Below are 20,214 nucleotides of genomic sequence, written 5' to 3'. Positions count from 1 at the left end.
TTTGGGGCTAGAGCAGAAGGACAGAGGTGTGCTGTGCTAATCACTGTGCCCTATCACCTCATTGCCAATCTTCAGGATGGCTTTACACAGAAACTGCACTTCTCTCAAGCCATATTGGTAGCCCTGCAGGGAGACCATGCACTAAGGAGCTCTGTGCTCTCTCTCCCAATGCTACTCAAGGGCCAGGGGTCTGGCTCTACAGAGTCAACACAGAAAAAAATGACAGAAGCAGTACAGTGAAATGGCAAGGCACTGGACTGATAGCTCTACTATGTCTGATCAGATTAAGTAAAACTCAATAGCTGTTGTTTGGGAGGTGGGTGGGTTCTTTTTATAATTAATAATTCTTCTCTCACTACATCACTAAACCACGTGCTGCTCATCAGACAGATCTGCTAGCCCATGGGGAGCTTCACACAGTGGGACTAGACAGCTGCTAAGACATGAGCTAGCTAGTAAGCAATAGGATATCTTGCTGTTCTGTATGTGATTGTAGTGCAAATTAGCCTTTGATCAATGTCTAGAGACACAGACAAATGAAAAAAATATATATTATATATGAGATTTACTGTTTGGAAATCGGCTGTATTCAATTTAAAAGAGCAAGCAGAGATATATGACTTCCTAGAAGATGAAGCTGAAATTCAAAATTAACTCGTGCATCACTGCTATATCCAAAATCACTTCTCAATCTTGACATCCTTAAGCCTCATAACCTGCATTTTTTTCTGTATCTCCAGGACTTTTAGTCCTCCTTTAAGATCCCTCTGAAATTTCCATATTCATCCTGAGAAGACACACAAACACTCCAAAATACTTTAGTCACAAAATACAAAGTCACATTATTTCTGCATGATTATTCATTTCCCATTAAGTCCTAAGGTCACAGTAAAGTACCTGTACGGGTTCATTAAGAAGACTCATGTCAGTTTCTATGATGACTACACATCCTCTTCTGAATCATTCACTTCATCATGTTAGTTTCAGCAAACTTCCAAGAAAAATCTGGTAAACATGGTACATACAACAGACAGATATATTAACTTGTAAGAGAACTGTTCACATTTATCAGAGAAGATCTACCTTTTTGAACTATCTTCCTGATACATATTAAATAAAGCAACACCCACGGCAATATCCCCCAGCTGGCAAATCCCAAGGTGTGTTAAAAATTAACAGGAGCATTTCACAGACCTCAGGTAGTTACTCTTAAGACTCTTGGGTGGAAGTTATAAAGTACTGTTGCATGACACCGAATGCTGCACAATGCTGTTCCCTGCTACAGACCATTACCTTTTATTATTGAGTACAAATAATATATGTAAAATGTTCAAACTCCAAATATCCCTTAGATGCACATTTTCTGTTCTATACTTCACTCTAAATCTAGCAATGGTCTTATCAAATATTAGCTTTGGTTGTCGTTTATCTTGCTCCTGACATAAATACACTACTGTCCATTATCTTTACCCTCCATGGCTTCAGGTATTTTAAATCTTTCTTCAACTGTCCTGAACCAGCCATGCTGTCCAACCTATACATTAATTACTTTTACTTATTTTCATTTACATGCTTTCATTATATACTGTTTTTGTGCCATTGTAATACCCACATTTGGCTTAAATGACGCTTTGTTGTTTTCCTTCATTTTCAGGCGACAGTCCTCCTACAGCATCTAGAGTAACAGCCCCGGAAAATTCTACAGATATAGGCATATTTTGCTCTACTGCACATTGGCAACATTTGTGCAGAAATACTTGTGCAAGAAAGACAGATGTGGATGAACTCCATAGCACAAGAAGATCCTTTAGCTTAAAGCTGGCTACATTAAGTAACCATGACTGACGTAGGTGTATTTCAACCCCTGTGATTTTCCCATCAATGATCGGCTTTTCCTCGTTCATCATAACTGAGGTGAAATACACTGCTGGACATCAAGAAATTGTATTTTTAAATGTTATCAAAGAGTAACCCCTAGTCCAGAGGCAATCCTTGCACATCATCATCCCCAACCCCTGTCTACCTGCAATGTCACATCGCTGGATGACACTCTCCACAATTCCTCTCCGCAGGTAAAAGTCTTCCAATCTACTTATTTTTTTCCCACTGACCTCATTCCATGCCCAATGTCCTACAGTACAAATCACTTCACGAATTTCTCTGTCGCTGGTATTAGACCGAGCTTCCCACAACCTCCCCGCGCACCTGTGGGGTGCCCGCGCCCCAGGCCCAGCCCCGGCTCCCCCTGACCCGCACGGAGCGCCGGCCGCGGTGGGGCCGAGCCCGGACACTCTCCTGCTGTCCGAGAGCAGGCTGGAGCCAGGCGGGGGTCGGGCTCCTCTCCCAGGCAACCAGAGACAGGACAAGAGGACACAGCCCTAAGCTGTGCGAGGGAAGGTTTGTTTTGGATGTCAGGAGGGATTGCTTCACTGAGAGGGCGATTAGATTTGCAAGTGGGCTGCCCAGGGAAGCTGGGGGCGGTTGCTGTCCCTGGAGCTGTTTAAGAAGAAACTGGATGTGGCACTGATGCCATGCTTTAATTGAACAGGTGGTGCTCCTCAGAGGTGGGACTCGATGATCTCAAAGATCTTTTCCAACCTAATTGATTTTGTGAGTTTCACTTCTGGCTGCCCATAACTCCAGTCTCTGTTCAAACCCTTCCAGGATCTCCCATTTTCCATTCCCCACGCGTCCCGGGGTCCCGCATTTTCCATTCCCCACGCGCCCCTCCGCCCCGGGGTCCCGCATTTCCCAGTCCCCACGCGCCCCGCCGCCCCACGGTCCCGCATTTCCCATTCCCCACGCGCCCCTCCGCCCCACGGTCCCGCATTTCCCATTCCCCACGTGCCCCTCCACCCCACGGTCCCGCATTTTCCATTCCCCACGCGCCCCACGCGCCCCGAGATCCCGCATTTTCCATTCCCCACGCGCCCCTCCGCCCCGGGATCCCGCATTTTCCATTCCCCACGCGCCCCTCCGCCCCGGGATCCCGCATTTTCCATTCCCCACGCGCCCCTCCGCCCTGGGATCCCGCATTTTCCATTCCCCACGCGCCCCTCCGCCCCGGGGTCCCGCATTTCCCAGTCCCCACGCGCCCCTCCGCCCCACGGTCCCGCATTTCCCATTCCCCACGCGCCCCTCCGCCCCGGGGTCCTGCATTTCCCAGTCCCCACGCGCCCCTCCGCCCCACGGTCCCGCATTTCCCATTCCCCACGCGCCCCTCCGCCCCGGGGTCCCGCATTTCCCAGTCCCCACGCGCCCCGAGATCCCGCATTTTCCATTCCCCACGCGCCCCTCCGCCCCGGGGTCCCGCATTTCCCAGTCCCCACGCGCCCCGCCGCCGCGGGATCCCCGCCCGCCGCGCGCGCGCACAAGGCGCCGCCTCCGCGCGGGGCGCGCGCGGGTCCCGCCCTTCCTGCCGGGAAGGAGGAGCGGGAGGGGGCGGGCGCAGCCGGACGGGAAGATGGCGGACCTGGAGGAGCAGCTGTCCGACGAGGAGAAGGTAGGGATGGGTGGATGCGCTGCGCCGAGCCGCGCCGCCCTTTTGTCCTCCGTCCCTCCGAGGCGGCGGGGCTCCCGTTTCCAGCGCGGCGGCGCAGCCGGGCCGGGCCGCAGGAGGGGCGGGCGGAGGGTCGGGGGGAGGCCGGGGCAGGCCCGGCCGCATCTCCCGCCGCGCCTTGTACGGTGCGGGCCCGGCGGGGGCGGCGCCCGGGGCCCGGCGGGGGCGGCGGCCGCTCTGCCGGTCCCCGCGGCCGCCCCCGCCCGGCGTGCGGGGCGCGGGGACGGCGGGGAGAGGCGGGAGAGACGCGGAAGGGCTTTCCCTTCCCCCACCTCCACTTCCCGTTCCCGAGGCACCGTGCCCGTGCCGGCCGGCTGCCTCGAGGCACCCGGCCTGCTGTCCCTAGGAACCCCCGCAGGCTCCGGGAGGGGATGGGATACATGTGACTTACGAGAAGAAGGAGCTGTGGGGATGAGGAAGGCTGTTTTGCTTCCTGTTAGGAGACAGTAATTGGGGAAGTGTGAGGTCAAGGAGCACAGGGGACCGTGTTAGCGAGATATACCATGTACTCTTTTTGAGGCAGTTGGGAACTCAAATTTAGGGCAGATTTTTCCAGAAAAGTTTCAGAAGGAGCGGGATGTTTTGTGAGACTTCAGTTATCACTGCTCCTTGTCATCTTCTGTGAGATCCAGCTTCACAGGAGCTGCCTGTTTCCAAGCTAGGGTGTGGTGTTTTGTGTACATGTGCTGGTGCACTGCTCCTGCCTTTATGTAATGCATGCTCTTGCTCACTTCCCACTTTAAAAACGAATATTTTCATGTCCATGGAAATTGTGAGATGATTCAAATGTGGAAGGCATCAATAAATGATGTTTCAATCTTATTTGAATTTAAAAGGATGTCTAAAATATCTAAGTGGTTACAGTAAGGCGGATTTGCTGTTTGACCCTGTTTTGTAAGTAGAGATGCACTGATATGCCTATGGGTGCACCGCACCAGGATCTTGCTGTCCTCTCCCCAAGAAGTTTGAAGACTCTGCCTTCCTCTACTTAGTTCACATTTCAATGCCACCTCTCTGTTAATACAAGTAGCAATGTGACCCAGAGGTATAAGCGGTAATTGCGTTTCTTCTAGCCCCTTATAGAAAATACAAGTAACACTAATCAAGTACATTGTTCCAGAAGGTATGCTGAAAATATTTTGACTGCAAGTTATCTTGCCGTCACTGAATGGTTCAGATTGGAAGGGATCCTTGGACAACATTTTGTAGAGTCATCTAAAGCAGGCTGCCCAGTCCTAGGTGCAGATTGCTTCTGAAAATCTCTAGAGGTGCAGACTCCACAGCCTCCTTGGACAACCTATGGCAGTGCTTGGTCGCCCTTGCAGTGAGGAAGTGTTTCCTTGTGCTCAGATGGCACCTCTTGTGTTTCATTTTGTGCCCATTGCTTCTTGTCCTGTCAAATAATACAAAACAGTTTAATCTTATCTCTGTATAATGTTGGAAGCGCTGTCTGTGCTTTTGTGGCTGATGGAGTTAAGTTCTGAACTTTCTTCCACTCACTAATTTCGTTTTTTCTTTTCTCTGAAAATGAGTGCAGGGACTCATAGAGATTCCTCCTGCCTTGATGAAAGTGAATAGAGTGAGCACTCATCCATTGTAAATTTAAATTGATTTCTCTATCAGTCCCATACAAAATTGATTGTCCTGTATGAGTGGAATTTTCCAAGCCTGATAGTATATTTTATTGGCTAAGAAAACAAAGATGGGTAACACTGCAAAGTCCTGGAAAATATACAAATGGCAATATACATGTAATACCTCAAGATTTTATTTCTGATGCATAAAGTTGTGCCATCATTGCAAATTAAAAATGTTATTTGGAGTATTGAGTTTTACTGAGCTTAAAAAAAAGTCAGCTGGACGGGATTTGACAAACACACCCTTCTCACTCATCCAGTTGGGACTATAAATAAATGCAGGAGTAGATGCAAAGAGGCAAACACTGATTTTCATGAGAAATAAATCACATTACTCCTTTATATACTTTTCTCCCATGATACAGAATTCATACTATTGAAGGCTGATGCAGGTGATGATGATGATGTAGTTTTGTAGATAATTTCAGTAGAAACATAACTAGAACCCTGAAACTCCTAAAATTCAAGGAGGAAAGAAGGTGAACCAAATAACAGAACTTTTTTTGTCTCCAACTTGTGATAAAGTTGTATGAGCACAAATAAGTAGGAGATTGAGTGATGTAATGATAGGACAAGTTCAGAAAGGTCTTTGATTCATACCTTACTTCACATTTAATCAAAAGATCTGAGTGTTGCAAAGGCAGTTCCATATGCCTTATGATTGCTGGATTTAAGATGACTGTGTTTAGCTGTAGCGTAATTCAAGTTTAAAACTTGCAGTGTTCAGCATAATTGAGAATATAGAAAGGGGCATAATTGGAATAATGGCAAACCAGATTGCTACAGTTCAGGTAAAGAATCTTTAAAACCAAGGAAGGAGAAGAACCAGAAAGAGCATTTCAATATTCAAGGTTGCTTAGGTGGTTTTGAACTCTATCTTGTTCCTTAGATTCACATTTTTGAAGAGATTTTTGAAGCCTTGTTTTTCTTTCAATGATGCAATGACTGTGACAATAAATTTGAACAAGCTTTAAAAAAATAAAAAATACGAGGACTGTTTGTAGCAAATAAGGTGTGTTAAATTTGTGTAGATCCACAGATCTGAAGTTGGACCATTTCCTGTGAAAGTTACTGGTTTTAGCATCCAGGAGCTGCAGTTTTTCAGTGCTAGAGAATGCTTTTGTGTTCCAGAGTGTTTTGTAGTTGCCTTATTCACATAGGTCAATGAAATTTCAGAACCTTTTAGGTATGTTGAATAACATAAGTTTGTTTGTTTATTGATTCCGTTTGTTTATTTAAAAAGGGGTGTGAGGGGTGGAAATCTTGAAGCCCTGAACTCCCAAGAAACAAAGTTGTCACTTCTGCACCCTTCTTAGAGATAACACATTGTCGTTTTGAATGCAGAACCTATTTATGTATGCAGGATATTTGAAGTAGCTTTGTTGAACTCTAGTAACCATTTTTTTGCAGTTCAGTTTTATTCCAATTTATCTAGAAATAGTTTTCTTACCTGCAGCTACAACAAACTAATAAACATATATAAAAATATTTTTAGAAGCATATTAGTGGGAATATTAAAGGTACAATTTATCTACATGAATATAGGCCATAATTGATGAAAGGTGCTGATTTCACTGTAAAAGTTGTAAAAATGTCAATACTCATTTACAAACAATGGCACAAACGAAAAACAGCACAAAAACTATTTAAATCATAAAACTAGTGTTTTCTAGTCCATTTTTGGTGACTTGAAGGGATATGTTTTCTGTAGGTTTGTTTGGGGTTTTTGTTTTTAATGTGAATCTACAAAATACAGGAGTTAAATAGCTGTGTATGACTTGAGAATAAAGCCTCAGAAAATAAGGATGCCTTCAGGGAGGAAGGGATAACACATGAAGTCTTTAAATACTAAATTAGGTCCTGCATTCCTTAAAATGCTGAACATAATAAATATGGCAATTTTCAACCACATTTTTTTTTAAAAAAATGAACTACACATCTTTCAGTGAGCTTATATCTCAGTAATTTCACTTTTTCAGAAAGATGGGGTTTAACAGTGTGATTAGAAGGACACTTCTCTTACAATGAGGAAGTAGTCCCATTTGTGAAAATGAGCCTGGATGGCTTCCAGGTATTTCCTGGTGCTTTTGGTAACTTTGTAACTTCTTAGATTTGTAGATTTTGACACCTAATTTACCTAACTCTGCAGTGTAGTTTTGTCAGATTAAGGAAAACCCACTTCTTATGTCGGTGTTTTGGAATGAAAAGTCCAGGCCAATAAAATGAATCTCTCACCTGTAATGGTGTCTTTAAAGTGTAACACATTGGCAGCAGATTGCACTTATATGTAAAAGCCCACCAATGTGGGAGGCTCAGCTACTTTTCTTAATGCACATATAAACTTTTTTCCTAAAACTACTTTGAAAGCATTAGCAGAATTTTTGATAGAAGAAATGTTACTTTTCTAATTTACATGTGTTAAAGCAACTCCTGTGCTCTACATCGTTCATTTTGAAAGGATTTAGAATTCTGACTTTCAGAATTGTGTCAAATGAGACTTGGAGACTGTAGGTGATAGGGACTGCATTTGAATAACCTTTTCTGGGTATAATTGCACTGTAATCTATAAAGTAAACTTAAAGTCGTGCAAGTGTCCTTGATAACATTTTGATGAAATTCTTTAGTAAGAATGAGGAAGTTTGGAGTGCTTTTCAGACTCACATGTAATTTTGAATATTGGAGGCCTTCCAAGATTTAAGATTTTCATGTCCTTTTCAGGTTATACATGAAAATGTGTGTGAAGATAGTGTGTTGTCTTGAGTTAGGGGTGATTTTATTTGTTTGTTTGGGGTTTTTTTGTTACTTTTTTGGCTGATTGGGGTTTTTTTTTGGAGGGGGGTTGTTTTTTTTTTTTTTTTAACTAAAATGCATCAATAGCATTGAGATTGAAGGACAGAATAGATATTTGAATCACTTTCTTGGGTAAGTGCTAAACACTCTGAAGAAGCAATCATATACTGTATGTATAACTGCAAATAATAACTTGGTTTACTTCTACAGTCATACTGGCTGGAAGAAATTTCTGAAGGTAACTCAAATGCTGCTTAGTCAAAATGGGCCAGCTTAGATAAGGTTGCTCAGGGACTTACCCTTTGAGTTTTTGGGTATCTCCAGGGACAGAGACTATACTGGCTGTCTGGGTGAGGTGTTGCAATGTTTGTCTAAGCCCCCGTGGTCAGAAACTTTTCCTAATTTAAAATTGTTACAAATTGTGTACAGTGCTGATTGTCTTTCCCTGCGTATCTCCATAGTAAGTTACTGTGCAAAAAAAATTTGTTTGCCTTTTTGGCAAGTTATAAGTGGTTACTTGAAGCTTGAAGATGAATACAAATGAAACCTGTTATTATAAATAAAAGATCAGTGTATTCTAAAACTTCAGATCATGTTTTCTTCCCTTGGTACTAGTTTGAAGAAATCAGGTATCCTTTGGGGATTATGACTTCTACTTGTTAGGGAGTACTCATAATGCAGTGGCACCTCAGGACCATCAGAAGCCCCCTTCTTGCTGGCTTTATACTCTCAAAACTTCTTGCAGAAGCTTGCTGCCTAGGAAACCTCATAGTTCAAGTAGGTAAGAGAAACAAAATGAAGCAAAAATAGAGTAATAGAACAAGTTCTTGGCAAATACAGTGATGAAACTGGAGACATTAATTAATGATATAATAGATATAGTTCTATTGCCTACCAATACAGTCTTCAACCTCCAGTTCTGCTGTGAAATTCTGGTTTTGGTTGGTTTCAATTTTGGCAGTCAGAACAGGAAAAGGGTTTTAGCTGCATTATTTAGCAAGCCCATGTATTTTTTGCAGGCAGCCCTGTATACTATACCTGAACACTTTCAGGTTCTGGAATTGGGATGTAAAGGAGTTTAAAATGCTCCTTGAGAAATGAAAGCAGGTTTTTGAGCATGTGGCAATTACTTTTTTAATCCTTGAGTAAAAAAAAGCTTCTGAAATGTAAAATACTTCAAATACTTTCTTAGCTTGACAGAAGGCATTAAAACCTTGAATAGGTAGCCTTGAGAGGGAATTTTAAGACACTGGAATTGGGAGACATAACAGTTAGGGTGGTACCTTATTCTATCAATTTTCAGAGGGCAAGCTCCGTTATGTTCCCTTTTCTCTCCCCACTGCTGTTGAATCTGGGCTTATATTATAACAAATTATAATTTGTTATAATTTGGGTTTATCATTATAACAAATGATCTTGGCCTAGGAGGAAGAATCACTTAAAAAACTTGGGCTTTGTAGTAGAAGAATACTTTGCAGATATGAACCAAGTGCTTTTTAGCTTACAGTGGATTACTTTGTAATCAGTGCTGGGAAAGAGGGGCCTCACCTCGATGCTCCAACTGAGGGTCATGTGTATTGATGTCCCTGTAACACACATCTTGGGTTTTTATGTGGGAGGGAGGTGACACTGTCAGTTTCTTTCTTTGTGAAGTCTTAGTCATTTCTTGTGCCACTTACTTCTCAAATAAAAGTTAATGCTTTTGCTTTTCATTAAATGTAAAGTTTTACTGCTTTTTCAATTTTCATTTCAACAAATGACTTTTGCAAGGAAATAATTTTTTTATGCTGCTTTTCTGTTGTCTATCTCGAATTAATTATGATCCATAAGCTGAGTATGCAGTTGCTTGGCTGCTATTGTATGTATTTATATATAATTACTATTAGTTATATATAAATATATACATTATACACATAAATAGCTGTGTATATATATATATATAATAAAAGGTTTCCAATTCTATATACTCAGGAGTAATAAATGTAACTGCAGAATAACATGGGGGACGTTTACCTTCTGTAATTTTTTTATGGTTATTCTTGTGTATTACCCAAATAACATCCATTGCTTTCATATTCCTTTTTGCTATCTGTGCCTGATACAATGACTTTCAGGAGTCCTGCTTTGAAATTGTGTTTTTTTAATCCTTCTTTATATGATGTGGTGTGTAAAGAGATTTTAAGATGGGGACTTTTATGATATTTAGATACCCTTCTGCTGAAAGGCCCTACAGTGAAGCATCTGCCACCTTTCAAGGTGGTTATTTTTGAAAATAAATCTCATTATTCAAGTCAGGTAGAAAAAATGCAGCTAAATTACCACACATCATGTAAGATTTTCTTTTTGCACCACTGTTAAGTGTTGGTACTGTTACATACCCTTTAAATACTTGTGCATTAAAAATAATTGAGGAAAACACATGTTCTACAGATGCAATGCAGCTTTAGGCATTACAATTAAGGAAATGTCTGTTCAGTCAAAGCCATAGGTATGGAATGTGCCCCTCCTTTCCTGTGCCACAGAACCACATTTTTACAGGGTTTGTTTCCTTAGGTCTTCTAGAAGCAGAAGTGAATTGGATACTACAGTGAGTTTTCAGTTGAGCTTAGTAGGAAGGCTGTTGCAGCACTCCTTTTATATTCATTCCCTCTCTACCAGAGTCGCTGCCTTTATTCCTTGTTTGTGTGAGATGATGCATGTTTTGGGATGCTGTTACGCCGTGGGAACAGTGAGGTTTCATGAGATGCTGTGAAGGCTGTTTGCTGCTGACATGGATTAATAGCTCTCTTTTAGCTAAATTGGTTGCTATCTTCTTGCCACCTTCTAAAGCTATTCTTTAGCTAGATCAATTTGCTTGTCTGAATAGTCACAGAAATAGATGAGCACTGATGATACACAAGAGTTTGTAAAAATACTGGTGTAACATCCTGGGAAGTATCTAACCTAAAGATTTAATGAGCATTTGGAGCCAGTACTACCAGGTGTCTAGCTATCGAAACCAGAAGCCAGTTACATTCTCTTTAAACGCTGAAGGGTTTACAAAGTCAAAAACTATGTAGATGTTTGGACAGAGCATCAAGCTTTGTATCTTGCAAGTACATGAACCTTAGACTGTGCTCCTTGATGTGTCATATATGTCAATGCAAAATTCATTTTGAGTGGTAGATGTCTGAGCAGTTTTGCTTTATAAGGAACAGCAAAGCTGCATATTGAAAAATAATGATACAGCTTAAGCTGAACTCAAATCAAAAGTTTGAATCAAACTCAGAACTAAATAAAACTGGATAAGTGTTATGTCCAGTATCACTCCAGTGAGTACAAGAAGTATCCCTTATTTTGAGTGTGACTTACAGAGCTTAAGAGAATTCAAACTTGCTTCATTTACATCAGTCTGTTAATATTTATGTGACTATGAGCTAATTGTGAGAAAACCCTGTAGCTACCTGTAAATAGAGTTAAGTGGGTCAAGACAAACCCATTTGTTTAGTTGCCTGTAGACAGGTTTTCAACAAGAACTACACAGAAGGCATGACTGAGAACAGAGCTCTCTAGACTCTGCTGTTCCTGGGGCTCCCTTCTGGATGTGATATCTCACCTTTTTTTTTTTTTTTTTTTTTTTTTTTTTTTTTTTTTTTTTTTTTGTGTCAAACACAGGTTTCTGTGAGTGGGAGATTCATTGTGTGTTGTAAGATAGCAAGGGTACCCTCAGGAATCCAGAACGTAAATGCATGACGTACAATGCTTTGAGGCTGCTGTAACAGTGATGACAGTAACTTTGGGAAGCTCTTTTTTCCCCCCCCTGTGATTAGCAACAAAGTTGTCTTTGAGTGGAAATTATCGTGGGAATCTTTTGCACTCCCTCTCTCTTCCTCCCCCTCCCCCTCCCCCCCCCCAAAAATTTTCATGCAATTTCTTAGGTAAAAAGGGCTTTTAGTATCTATTTCACTATGTCATTTTTATTGCTGTGGAGCAGTGAACTTTGACCTGTTGTGAGTGTAGAGGAAGGAGTGCAAAGAGTTCACAGCTGAGTTTCTGAGTTTGAAATAACGGATGCGTAGGAAAGAGTAAGGGTGAGTGTGTGGTTTCACTACATCCTGGCCTATCAACATGTATTTTCTGTGCAGCATCAATGTTGATTGAGGCAGTGAGCTGTCAGGATGCCTAGCAAATACAACTGTGAAATAACTGTGTTTCCGTCGAGTTAAAAGGGGGGAAAGAAAAACGAGAGAGGAAGAGTTTTAACGTCTCTGTTACTGTTAGACGCGCCTTAGCAGAGAGCGAGGAGCGAGCTGCCTGGCGGAGCTGCAGCTGACGGCGGCACCGCAGAGCGCTGCAGTGGGAGCGCTGCTCCTTGACCATATATAGGCACAGACAGCGCACAAGGTCGGCCTCTCCAACCAGTGTCGCTTCTCATGAGCCACCAACAGGAAGAGTGGTCTCGGGCCTTTTGAAGCTGCTATGTATAACTTCTTAAAAATAAAACAAACTTCAGAATGTCTTAGGCTGGAAAAGATAGAGAAGTAGGCTTTCTCTATGTACGTGATGGGTATCATGCATTGAGAAAAATGAAATTGTGAAATAAAGGCAGAAGTATGGAAAAAATAGAGATTTAGCATAACTGCCACCATTCTGTACATTGCTACATTGCTCTTTGCTTGTGTAGGCTGAAAACTGCAAATATTACTGTAACTGAGTGATTGTTACAGCATTTGTTGATAGACCAACTGTTTTAATCTCTAGCAGAATAAAGAATTAGGCATAATGCCTAATAATCGTGTTCATCACATACAGCAATCCTGTCGTTTTCTCTTTTGCCAGGCTTCTCTGTATGAATTTTTACCTTAATTGAAATAGTTAACTTATAAAATCAATAAGCTTGTAGGTTTGATAAACTTTTAACTGATTTGATGGGTAGCATTTGGCTTCATTTGAATTGTGAAATTGGTAGCTCTTAGCTACTGAGAGCAGACTTCAATTTAAGCAAGACTGAGAGTGGTGTGAATGTGAAAACTGGATAAATAGTGGCTGCAGTGGGGAATGCTTCCCTTCTCAGTGTTTCAGAAGTAATTTTGATTCTTTGTTTTTAAACTTGCTCTCAGCTTCTGTGTGATTAGTCCAAATTAATGTTCAAACTTTCACAAATGATTAATAAAAAACATATATAGATCAGGGGTTTTTGCATTCAAGAAATTCAATACAGAAAATGCATGGTTCCTTAAACAGGTTTGTGGTAAAAGCTGGGTTTTTGTGAATCACTGGTAATCAGATGTTCTGGTTTAGTGAAGTCTGAAGTTTATAGTTTCTTGCCACTCTGAAGACCTGAAGCTGAAAACTGTCTGTAAATCAAATCTACATCACTAAAACACTGCCTTAAACTTCAGGTAGTGTTTTGGGAGTAACTACAGTAATAAGTGAATAAACTTCAGGTATTTTATGTCTTTGAGTTTTCCAGAGGAAGATTCAACTGTAACAAATTTTTGTTACTTGCTGCGACATGTATAAGTTTCTTGTACTGCGTGGAGAGGTGCAGTTCTCTTGAATGGGAAAAGGTTTTGTCATTTGGATTCTTAAGATATTGTGATGTTTCTGTTTTGGCTTGCTCAAATCAGTTTTTTGAAGTCTCAATGCATTGAACAATCAGCATTGGTTACAACTGTAATGCACCTGATTGATTTTCTTAAAACTTCTCAGCAGATAGAACTTCCTATCTCAGATTGACTAAAAACCAGTTTAGCTTTTTGTCTGTCACTTTGCATTACTAGTTATGTGCATTTTTAATTTATATTTTTTTAGTTGCCCATGAACATCATATTTTATATGGACTATCCCATTGTTTTAATAGTGCTTCCCCAAGTAATAGCTGAGCCAGAGGCTTTTTGCTGCCAAAAGGAGGAGATGCGAATCTCGTAGAGGCTCTTGGAAGTGCATTCATTTATCCTTCAGTATCAGTCGGGGTTTAAAAAACAGAGGCCCTCTTTAGAGCATTTATTTTTGGAAAAATTCATTTGCAATAAATCTGCAAGTGCTTTTCAGTTCTAACGTGTTAAGTGTGACTACTGGATTTAATTATTTTATATGGGCTTCCTGTATGTATGAACTGGGGACATAATGGCTGTATCAGATACTCGTCACAGAGAAGTTAATTCAGTTCAACTGCTCAAGGAAAGTGGATTACTTTTAAATTGGCTTCACAAAGGCAGGTTAGCAAAATACAGAGAGTGTCTTAGCTGACACACTCTCAACTTCTGAAAACACATTGGATTTTTTGCTTTTGTCAACATGAATATACTTAACTTGATGAGGTATTCATTCCAAATTTGCATGATTGAATTTGTCTGTTCTATAAAAAGTGTCATCTATGATGCATTTTCACACTGAAAAACCTATCAGTGAGAAATTGAATTTACTTGTAAAATGTTTGTAAAAAGTAATGTCTAGGTTGGTCTGTCCTGAGGTCATCTGTTACTACTGAATGCTTTTGAATGAATATTACTTATAGTGTAGCTGTCTGACTGATAAGAATAGTTTTTACTGATAATGAAAAAAATAAGCAAAACCAGATTTATATTACCAAAACAGCTGAAAATGAGGTAGTTTCTGCAGTTTTAGTATAGACCTAATGTATCACCTTACAGATGTTACCAGTTTAAAGCATGTGGTCGTTCAGGGTGCAGTTGGAGCACCCATGTTTTGCTTAATTTTGCTTCTATAGCTGCTGCCTGCCCAAAACTGCTGGACCTGTTATTTCACAACTCCAGATGTCTCTAAGTCTTGTTTCTCTGCTTGCCCAGAACTAACCTGGCCTTGGCAGGGGTAAGCAGTCCTGTTCACCTGAAGTCAAGCAATCAAGAAATGATGTTCCTTCATCTTGAGCTGGGACTCAGCCTGGTGATAGTCATGCTGAAATCACACAACTGAATACTTGCTTTTCAGGCCTAATCCCTGACCCTGTTAATTGGTGACATGGTTTAACCCCAGGCAGCCACCAAGCCCCACAGAGCCACTCAGTCACTGAGTGGGATTGGGGAGAGAATCAGAAGGGTAAAAGTGGGAAAACTCATGGGTTGAGATAAAGACAGTTTAATAAGGAAAGCAAAAGTTGTGCATGCAAGCAAAGCTAAACAGGGAATTAATTCACTGCTTCCCATGGGCAGGCAGCTGTTCAGCCATCTCCAGGAGAGCAGAGCCCCATCACATGTGATGGTGACTTGGGAAGTCAAATGCCATCACTCCAAAATCTCCAGCCCTTCCTCCTTCTTCCTCCCTCTTTATATAGCAAGCATAATTTGATATGGTGTGGAATATCCCCTGGTCTGTTGGGGTCACCTGTTCTGGCCATGTCTCCTCCCAGACTCCCAGAAACCCCCAATGTCCTTGTCAGTGTGTCAGTATAAAAAGCAGAAAAGGCCTTGGCTGTGTAAGCCCTGCTCAGCAACAACAAAAACAGCTACTATCAACACTGTGTTCAGCACAAATCCAAAAGAGTCTCCTACCAGCAACTGTTAAGAAAATTAGTTCTGCCCCAGTCAAAACCAGCACAATTGGTCATTGGATAAAATGTCCTGGTGATAAAACCTTGGAGCCTGCCTTGCCCTTCTCCTTCCTAAGTGCTTTAATAATACCACAGGTTAGCTTTATTTCACATCCTTTATATTACTTTGGCTTGAGCATTGAGCTGAGTAGGTGTTCTGATGATAGGTATTTAAGGTAGAAGACAAAGGCTGTCTGCAATCCAAAATACAGCATTTAGGTTAGAAAGTTGGGAACTGACAACTTTTCTGTTTCCATTATCCAGCTCCGAATGATCATGTGCTGTTGGTGATCTGAAAGCTGCCTGGGCTGGTCGCTTGGGATCTCATGAGGGTTGAACGCTGCTAATGAGGCAGCTAAGTGCTCTCCTAGGACACTTCAACTTGAACCACCTCTCCTGGAGACCCTTGTCTGAAATTTGGGCCCTATCAAGAAACAGGGGCCCAAACACTGGCTGTATTGCTACTCTCAGTTGTAAAAGCTGTTTTCTTGTCAGTTCAAGAGCTCTGGCATGCTCAGACAGTTCTTTTGTAGTTTCAAATACAAAGAAATGTGTAGATGAAATGCATTCTTTGGTTATTTTTAGATATTGTTAATGAAATGTGAGCTTCTCAAACACCTTCATTTCAAACAGTGCTCCCAGACACTGCATTTTCCAGCTCTTCATTCCATAGATACATAATAGAAGGTGTTGGAAAGGGAAGCTTTGGTTCAGGTACTACCCTGTATTTGAATAGCAACACCATATCGAGGATGCAGGAGAGGTTTAAGTGTCTGGTGAACTTGGATAACTGTAAAGGATAGGAACTTTTGCCAGGTTAAGTTAGAGAACCAATATTTAGTTAGTTAGTTTTTATAATGGGTGCCTTTAACAGTGCAAGGGGGGAAAAGAATGAATGAAAGTGTGTGTGCAAAGTGACACTCTGCAAGTAAGGTAATAGTTGAGAAGTTTAAAAGTTGTTTCACATTGAGAAAGTGTTTTTGTGGGTTTTTTGCAAGTACATGTATCTGCAGCTGTGTAGTGAACCAGCTCAGGGTCCTGGTCTGGAAAAAAAGAGCAATAATTTTCCTGATTTTGCTCACTGTGCTGCTGTACAAGGGCTTGTGCAAGCAGAAGGAGAGAGAAAGCCAGGGCAGGTGTGCATACTTTTAGTGGAAATACTGGCTTATGCTGTGTTTTCTCTGCAAGAAGTTGTGGTTGAGGGCCATTAATTGCTAATTAAGATCTCAAGGTCTTTAAGCTTTATCTGCTGGTACTGTGGTACTAAGAGGTCTTAAGTAGATGCAGGTGAAATTAAAAGCTTCAGTGTCTATGCAGTGTTTTTAAGCTTACTCTGTCAGTGTCTATACTTTTGGAAAGTATAGAACCAAATTATATGTCGTAAAATTAGAAGAGCAGCTTTAAAGATCAAATGCATCTTCATCATGATTTTTGGCTCTGTTGGATTGTATATTGATTCCCGGGCATCCATGGACTGAAAGCTGACACAGCTTTTGAATGTGTGATCTTATTTGTTATATTCATCTTTTCCTGTTTGTCAGTAATAGAAAACATGTATGACTCAATTTCACTATCTGCTTCCATCACATATAATCCTCTATTCTGTTTGAAGAGGTGGACCTTTATAGTCTGTGTTTTTAATAAAGACCAAGTAGTTGAAGTAATGTGAACAAATATGCGGAACAGTGGGAGTTGTACAATTTCATGTCTGGCTGTTAAAACTATGTAATGCATAACTGCTTTGAATAGGAATGAATGCAAGTATATACAACCACATTATTGGTTTTGTATTTAAGGTGCGTATAGCAGCAAAATTCATAATTCATGCTCCTCCTGGGGAATTCAACGAGGTGTTCAATGGTGAGTATCTGTCTGCTCTGTCCTTTCATTTAAGGCATTTATATCCAAAATTGCATTGCTGATTATTCTCCTGAATTTCATGTAGCTTATATTGTAGCAGCTCCCTTGCTGTAAGGGCTGGTTTTGTAGCTGGGCATGATAAGCTTTGCAGTCACAAGACAACTTGAAGTTTAAATGCAAAACAAGGGAAGTACTGCTTTTCCTTGGGATGTGAGAACAAGCTTTGTCTCTGTTTTCAATGAGTCATGAATTAACAGTAACAAGGGTTTCTGTTTACAAGACACATACTCTTATTTTTCATCTTTGATAGACAAATATATTTTTCAACAAAAATTAAAGTAGCTGAAATGAAAATGATCCTTTTTTTTAAGAAGGAATATTATTATGAATGCTTTAACTTGAATACACAAAAGACTACTGCCTAATGCCAGTTGTGGAAAGAATATTAATTTTCTCCAAACATTTCTAACCTTTAAATTCTGGGCACACTCCATTTTAGTGTGTGTATTGGTAAACTGAAAGGAAACTTAAAATAAGCTTCTTTCAACTATTGTTGTCTGAACTTCAGCTAAGTTTTTTTTTTTTAATTAGTGCTTGTCATCAAGATATTTGGGCATACATATAGTATAAAAAGGCAGGCTTTATAGTTGTGGCTTACATGTTTCTGAAGCTATTTAAATAAAAAAGTAAATTTAGTATACTAAACCTGCAGTCAGTGTCAGACTGGAAAGAGCTTAAGTTTATTAGAGAATGCAATGCTTTTAAAAGTACCTTGTTCTTAGTTAAACTGTGGCCGGCTGGTTATTATTTAAAATCAGTTAAATTTCATTTAATTAACTAAATTAAATTAGTTAATTCATTTTTGAGGTGAGCAGCTTACTAACTCGGCTTTCTGAAGATTATTAAAACTTCTCAGAGTAGTACTGCTTATAAACTATTGTTATGCTAATTTATACTTGCAACTACCTGTTCAGTAACAGAGTACAATGTGTTTGAAAACACACAAGAAACATTTGATCACAATTGCCTGAGCCGTGTTCAATGAGATTCAGGCTGGATTCTTAAAAAGAGAGAGAAAGCTTTTCATACAAATTCTGTAAATTGTGGGGGTTTTTTGAGTATGTGAGGTGCTTTTTTTCCTTTAGGTTATTTTGTTTTGGTTTGGGTGGGGGAGTTTGATTTTTTCCAGGAGGGTTTGCTTGCTTGTTTTTTAAAGAAAAAAATACCTTAAATATATTCCAGATTTTTTCTCTTTTCACTTGACTGATACCTTGGAAATATTTAGGAGAGGTTTAATGTGTTCTGGCGTGACTAATGATTGGTTAGTTAATGAGCAGTGAATTAAATTGTTATTAAAACACTGCCTAGTAAAGTCAAGTACATAAATGAGAAATTTGCTGCACAATAAATACTAAGTAATTTTGAGGAGAGTGTTGACTTTATATTCATATGTTTCTTATGGTAGAAAAAATGCTATTGTGTATAATCCTCTATAAGTGTTATTTAGGAATGAGACTAAAAATGGCAAGGCTTAAAAATCAGTAAGTTCAATGCATACCATATCAGTGTCATCAGAATACAGCAACAATAATATTGTGTGAGGGAACTGGTAACATACATTTTAAAGGAAACTTGGTAGAATTTTGTGCTGTTCTCATTCAGAGCTTCTCTAAAAACTAGATTGACAGATTCTTAGAGCCTGTAGAATACAACTGAAATCTATTTGACAGATTGTCTTGAAAGAGATCCATTTCTATACTATTATTTTCATTTTATTCAGTCAAAATTATAAAATATGAAGCAATAAATTTCCTACCTAGTAATCTCTCTGGGTATGGAGTAGTTTGGTTTTTTGTTTTGTGCAGTCTGTTGATATTTGTTATGTATCTGAAACAAGTTTCTGTGTTAACTGTACTTACATGTTGTAAATACCTCTTTTCAGATGTTCGGTTGCTGCTTAATAATGACAATCTTCTCAGGGAAGGAGCAGCCCAGTAAGTACCAGCTATCACATACCTGGTTGCATAAAAGCAAGATGTTTTTTCAGTAGGACTTGCACAATCAGTAATCAGTTTGTTTAAAGATGTGTGCTTGGCAAGTAAAACTCTATTGTGTGTGTTGGGCATCTTTGATCAAGATTAAATTCTTGGCAGAGGAGAGATCTGTTTTGTATCCTAATGATTAGAGCAACTTTATTTTCTGTTTCATGGTAGATGTTACTTGAACATCTGTAAGATTCTGTATCCATAGACCCTACTTCTGTATCAGAACATTATGCCTACTGTACTTTCATGCCAAAATTAGTTTCATCTGTAAGAGTGGAGGTATGTAGCTTAGTAGGTTGGATCCCTGTGGAATCTAAACTTTGTCTGTTCCTCCAGTTTCCATGGGTTACTGTAAAGCTTAGGTGTTTGTCTATATCAGGTCACTTCTGAATGTAAATTTTTGTGTAATGGTGGTTGGAATCTGTAATACAAGCACTGAGTGAACCAAAGTGATTCCAAGAATTTTGGCGTGCTAGGTAAAGCATTGATACAGGTTTTTAATGCATCATTGCCCAGATTATTAGCTATTATTTAGATCCCTTAACTGCTGCTAAGGAAAAAGATTGTGCTTGATGCAGGCCTTTGTTGTTTTGTTTTTTTTCTCTTGCAGTGCATTTGCACAGTACAACTTGGACCAGTTTACTCCTGTAAAAATTGACGGTTACGATGAACAGGTATGAATACAATGGAATACTTGGAATCTTCCTTAAACTGTTACAGATATTCTGGTATTAGAACAGTTCTTGGCAACAAAATTAAAAGAAATGCATCTTTCCTACCAAAACTCTCTAG

At 40.3% G+C, this 20,214-nt stretch overlaps 1 protein-coding gene and 1 long non-coding RNA gene across 5 annotated transcripts in view; one reads left to right on the top strand and one right to left on the bottom strand.

The window, feature by feature from the left end:
• The window catches only part of LOC136289342 (uncharacterized), a 31,866-nt gene extending 29,081 nt beyond the window's left edge, over positions 1–2,785 (bottom strand). For 2 of the 3 annotated variants that reach the window (XR_010720766.1, XR_010720765.1), the window contains exons 1-2: positions 1,613–2,785; positions 898–1,005 (exon numbers count right to left, since the gene is read on the bottom strand). This is a non-coding gene — a long non-coding RNA (uncharacterized lncRNA). The remainder of the gene's footprint in view (positions 1–897; positions 1,006–1,612) is intronic. The other variant, XR_010720764.1, reaches the window with a different exon arrangement.
• Positions 2,786–3,413: 628 nt separating this feature from the next.
• The window catches only part of CAPZA2 (capping actin protein of muscle Z-line subunit alpha 2), a 30,988-nt gene continuing 14,187 nt past the window's right edge, over positions 3,414–20,214 (top strand). Inside the window, exons 1-4 of one of the 2 annotated variants that reach the window (XM_066183050.1) lie at positions 3,414–3,502; positions 17,314–17,377; positions 19,320–19,371; positions 20,033–20,096. In XM_066183050.1, the coding sequence (XP_066039147.1) occupies positions 3,464–3,502; positions 17,314–17,377; positions 19,320–19,371; positions 20,033–20,096 (219 nt within the window). In that variant the 5' untranslated portion in view covers positions 3,414–3,463. Of the gene's footprint in view, positions 3,503–17,268; positions 17,378–19,319; positions 19,372–20,032; positions 20,097–20,214 lie in introns of those variants that run through there. The other variant, XM_066183049.1, reaches the window with a different exon arrangement.

The sequence above is a fragment of the Chamaea fasciata genome, unplaced genomic scaffold, assembly GCF_029207755.1.
Source record: "Chamaea fasciata isolate MVZ Bird 193981 ecotype frontalis unplaced genomic scaffold, bChaFas1.0.hap1 SCAF_5, whole genome shotgun sequence".
Classification (NCBI taxonomy): Eukaryota; Metazoa; Chordata; class Aves; order Passeriformes; family Sylviidae; genus Chamaea; species Chamaea fasciata.
This window is presented reverse-complemented; position numbering and strand designations above follow the sequence as displayed.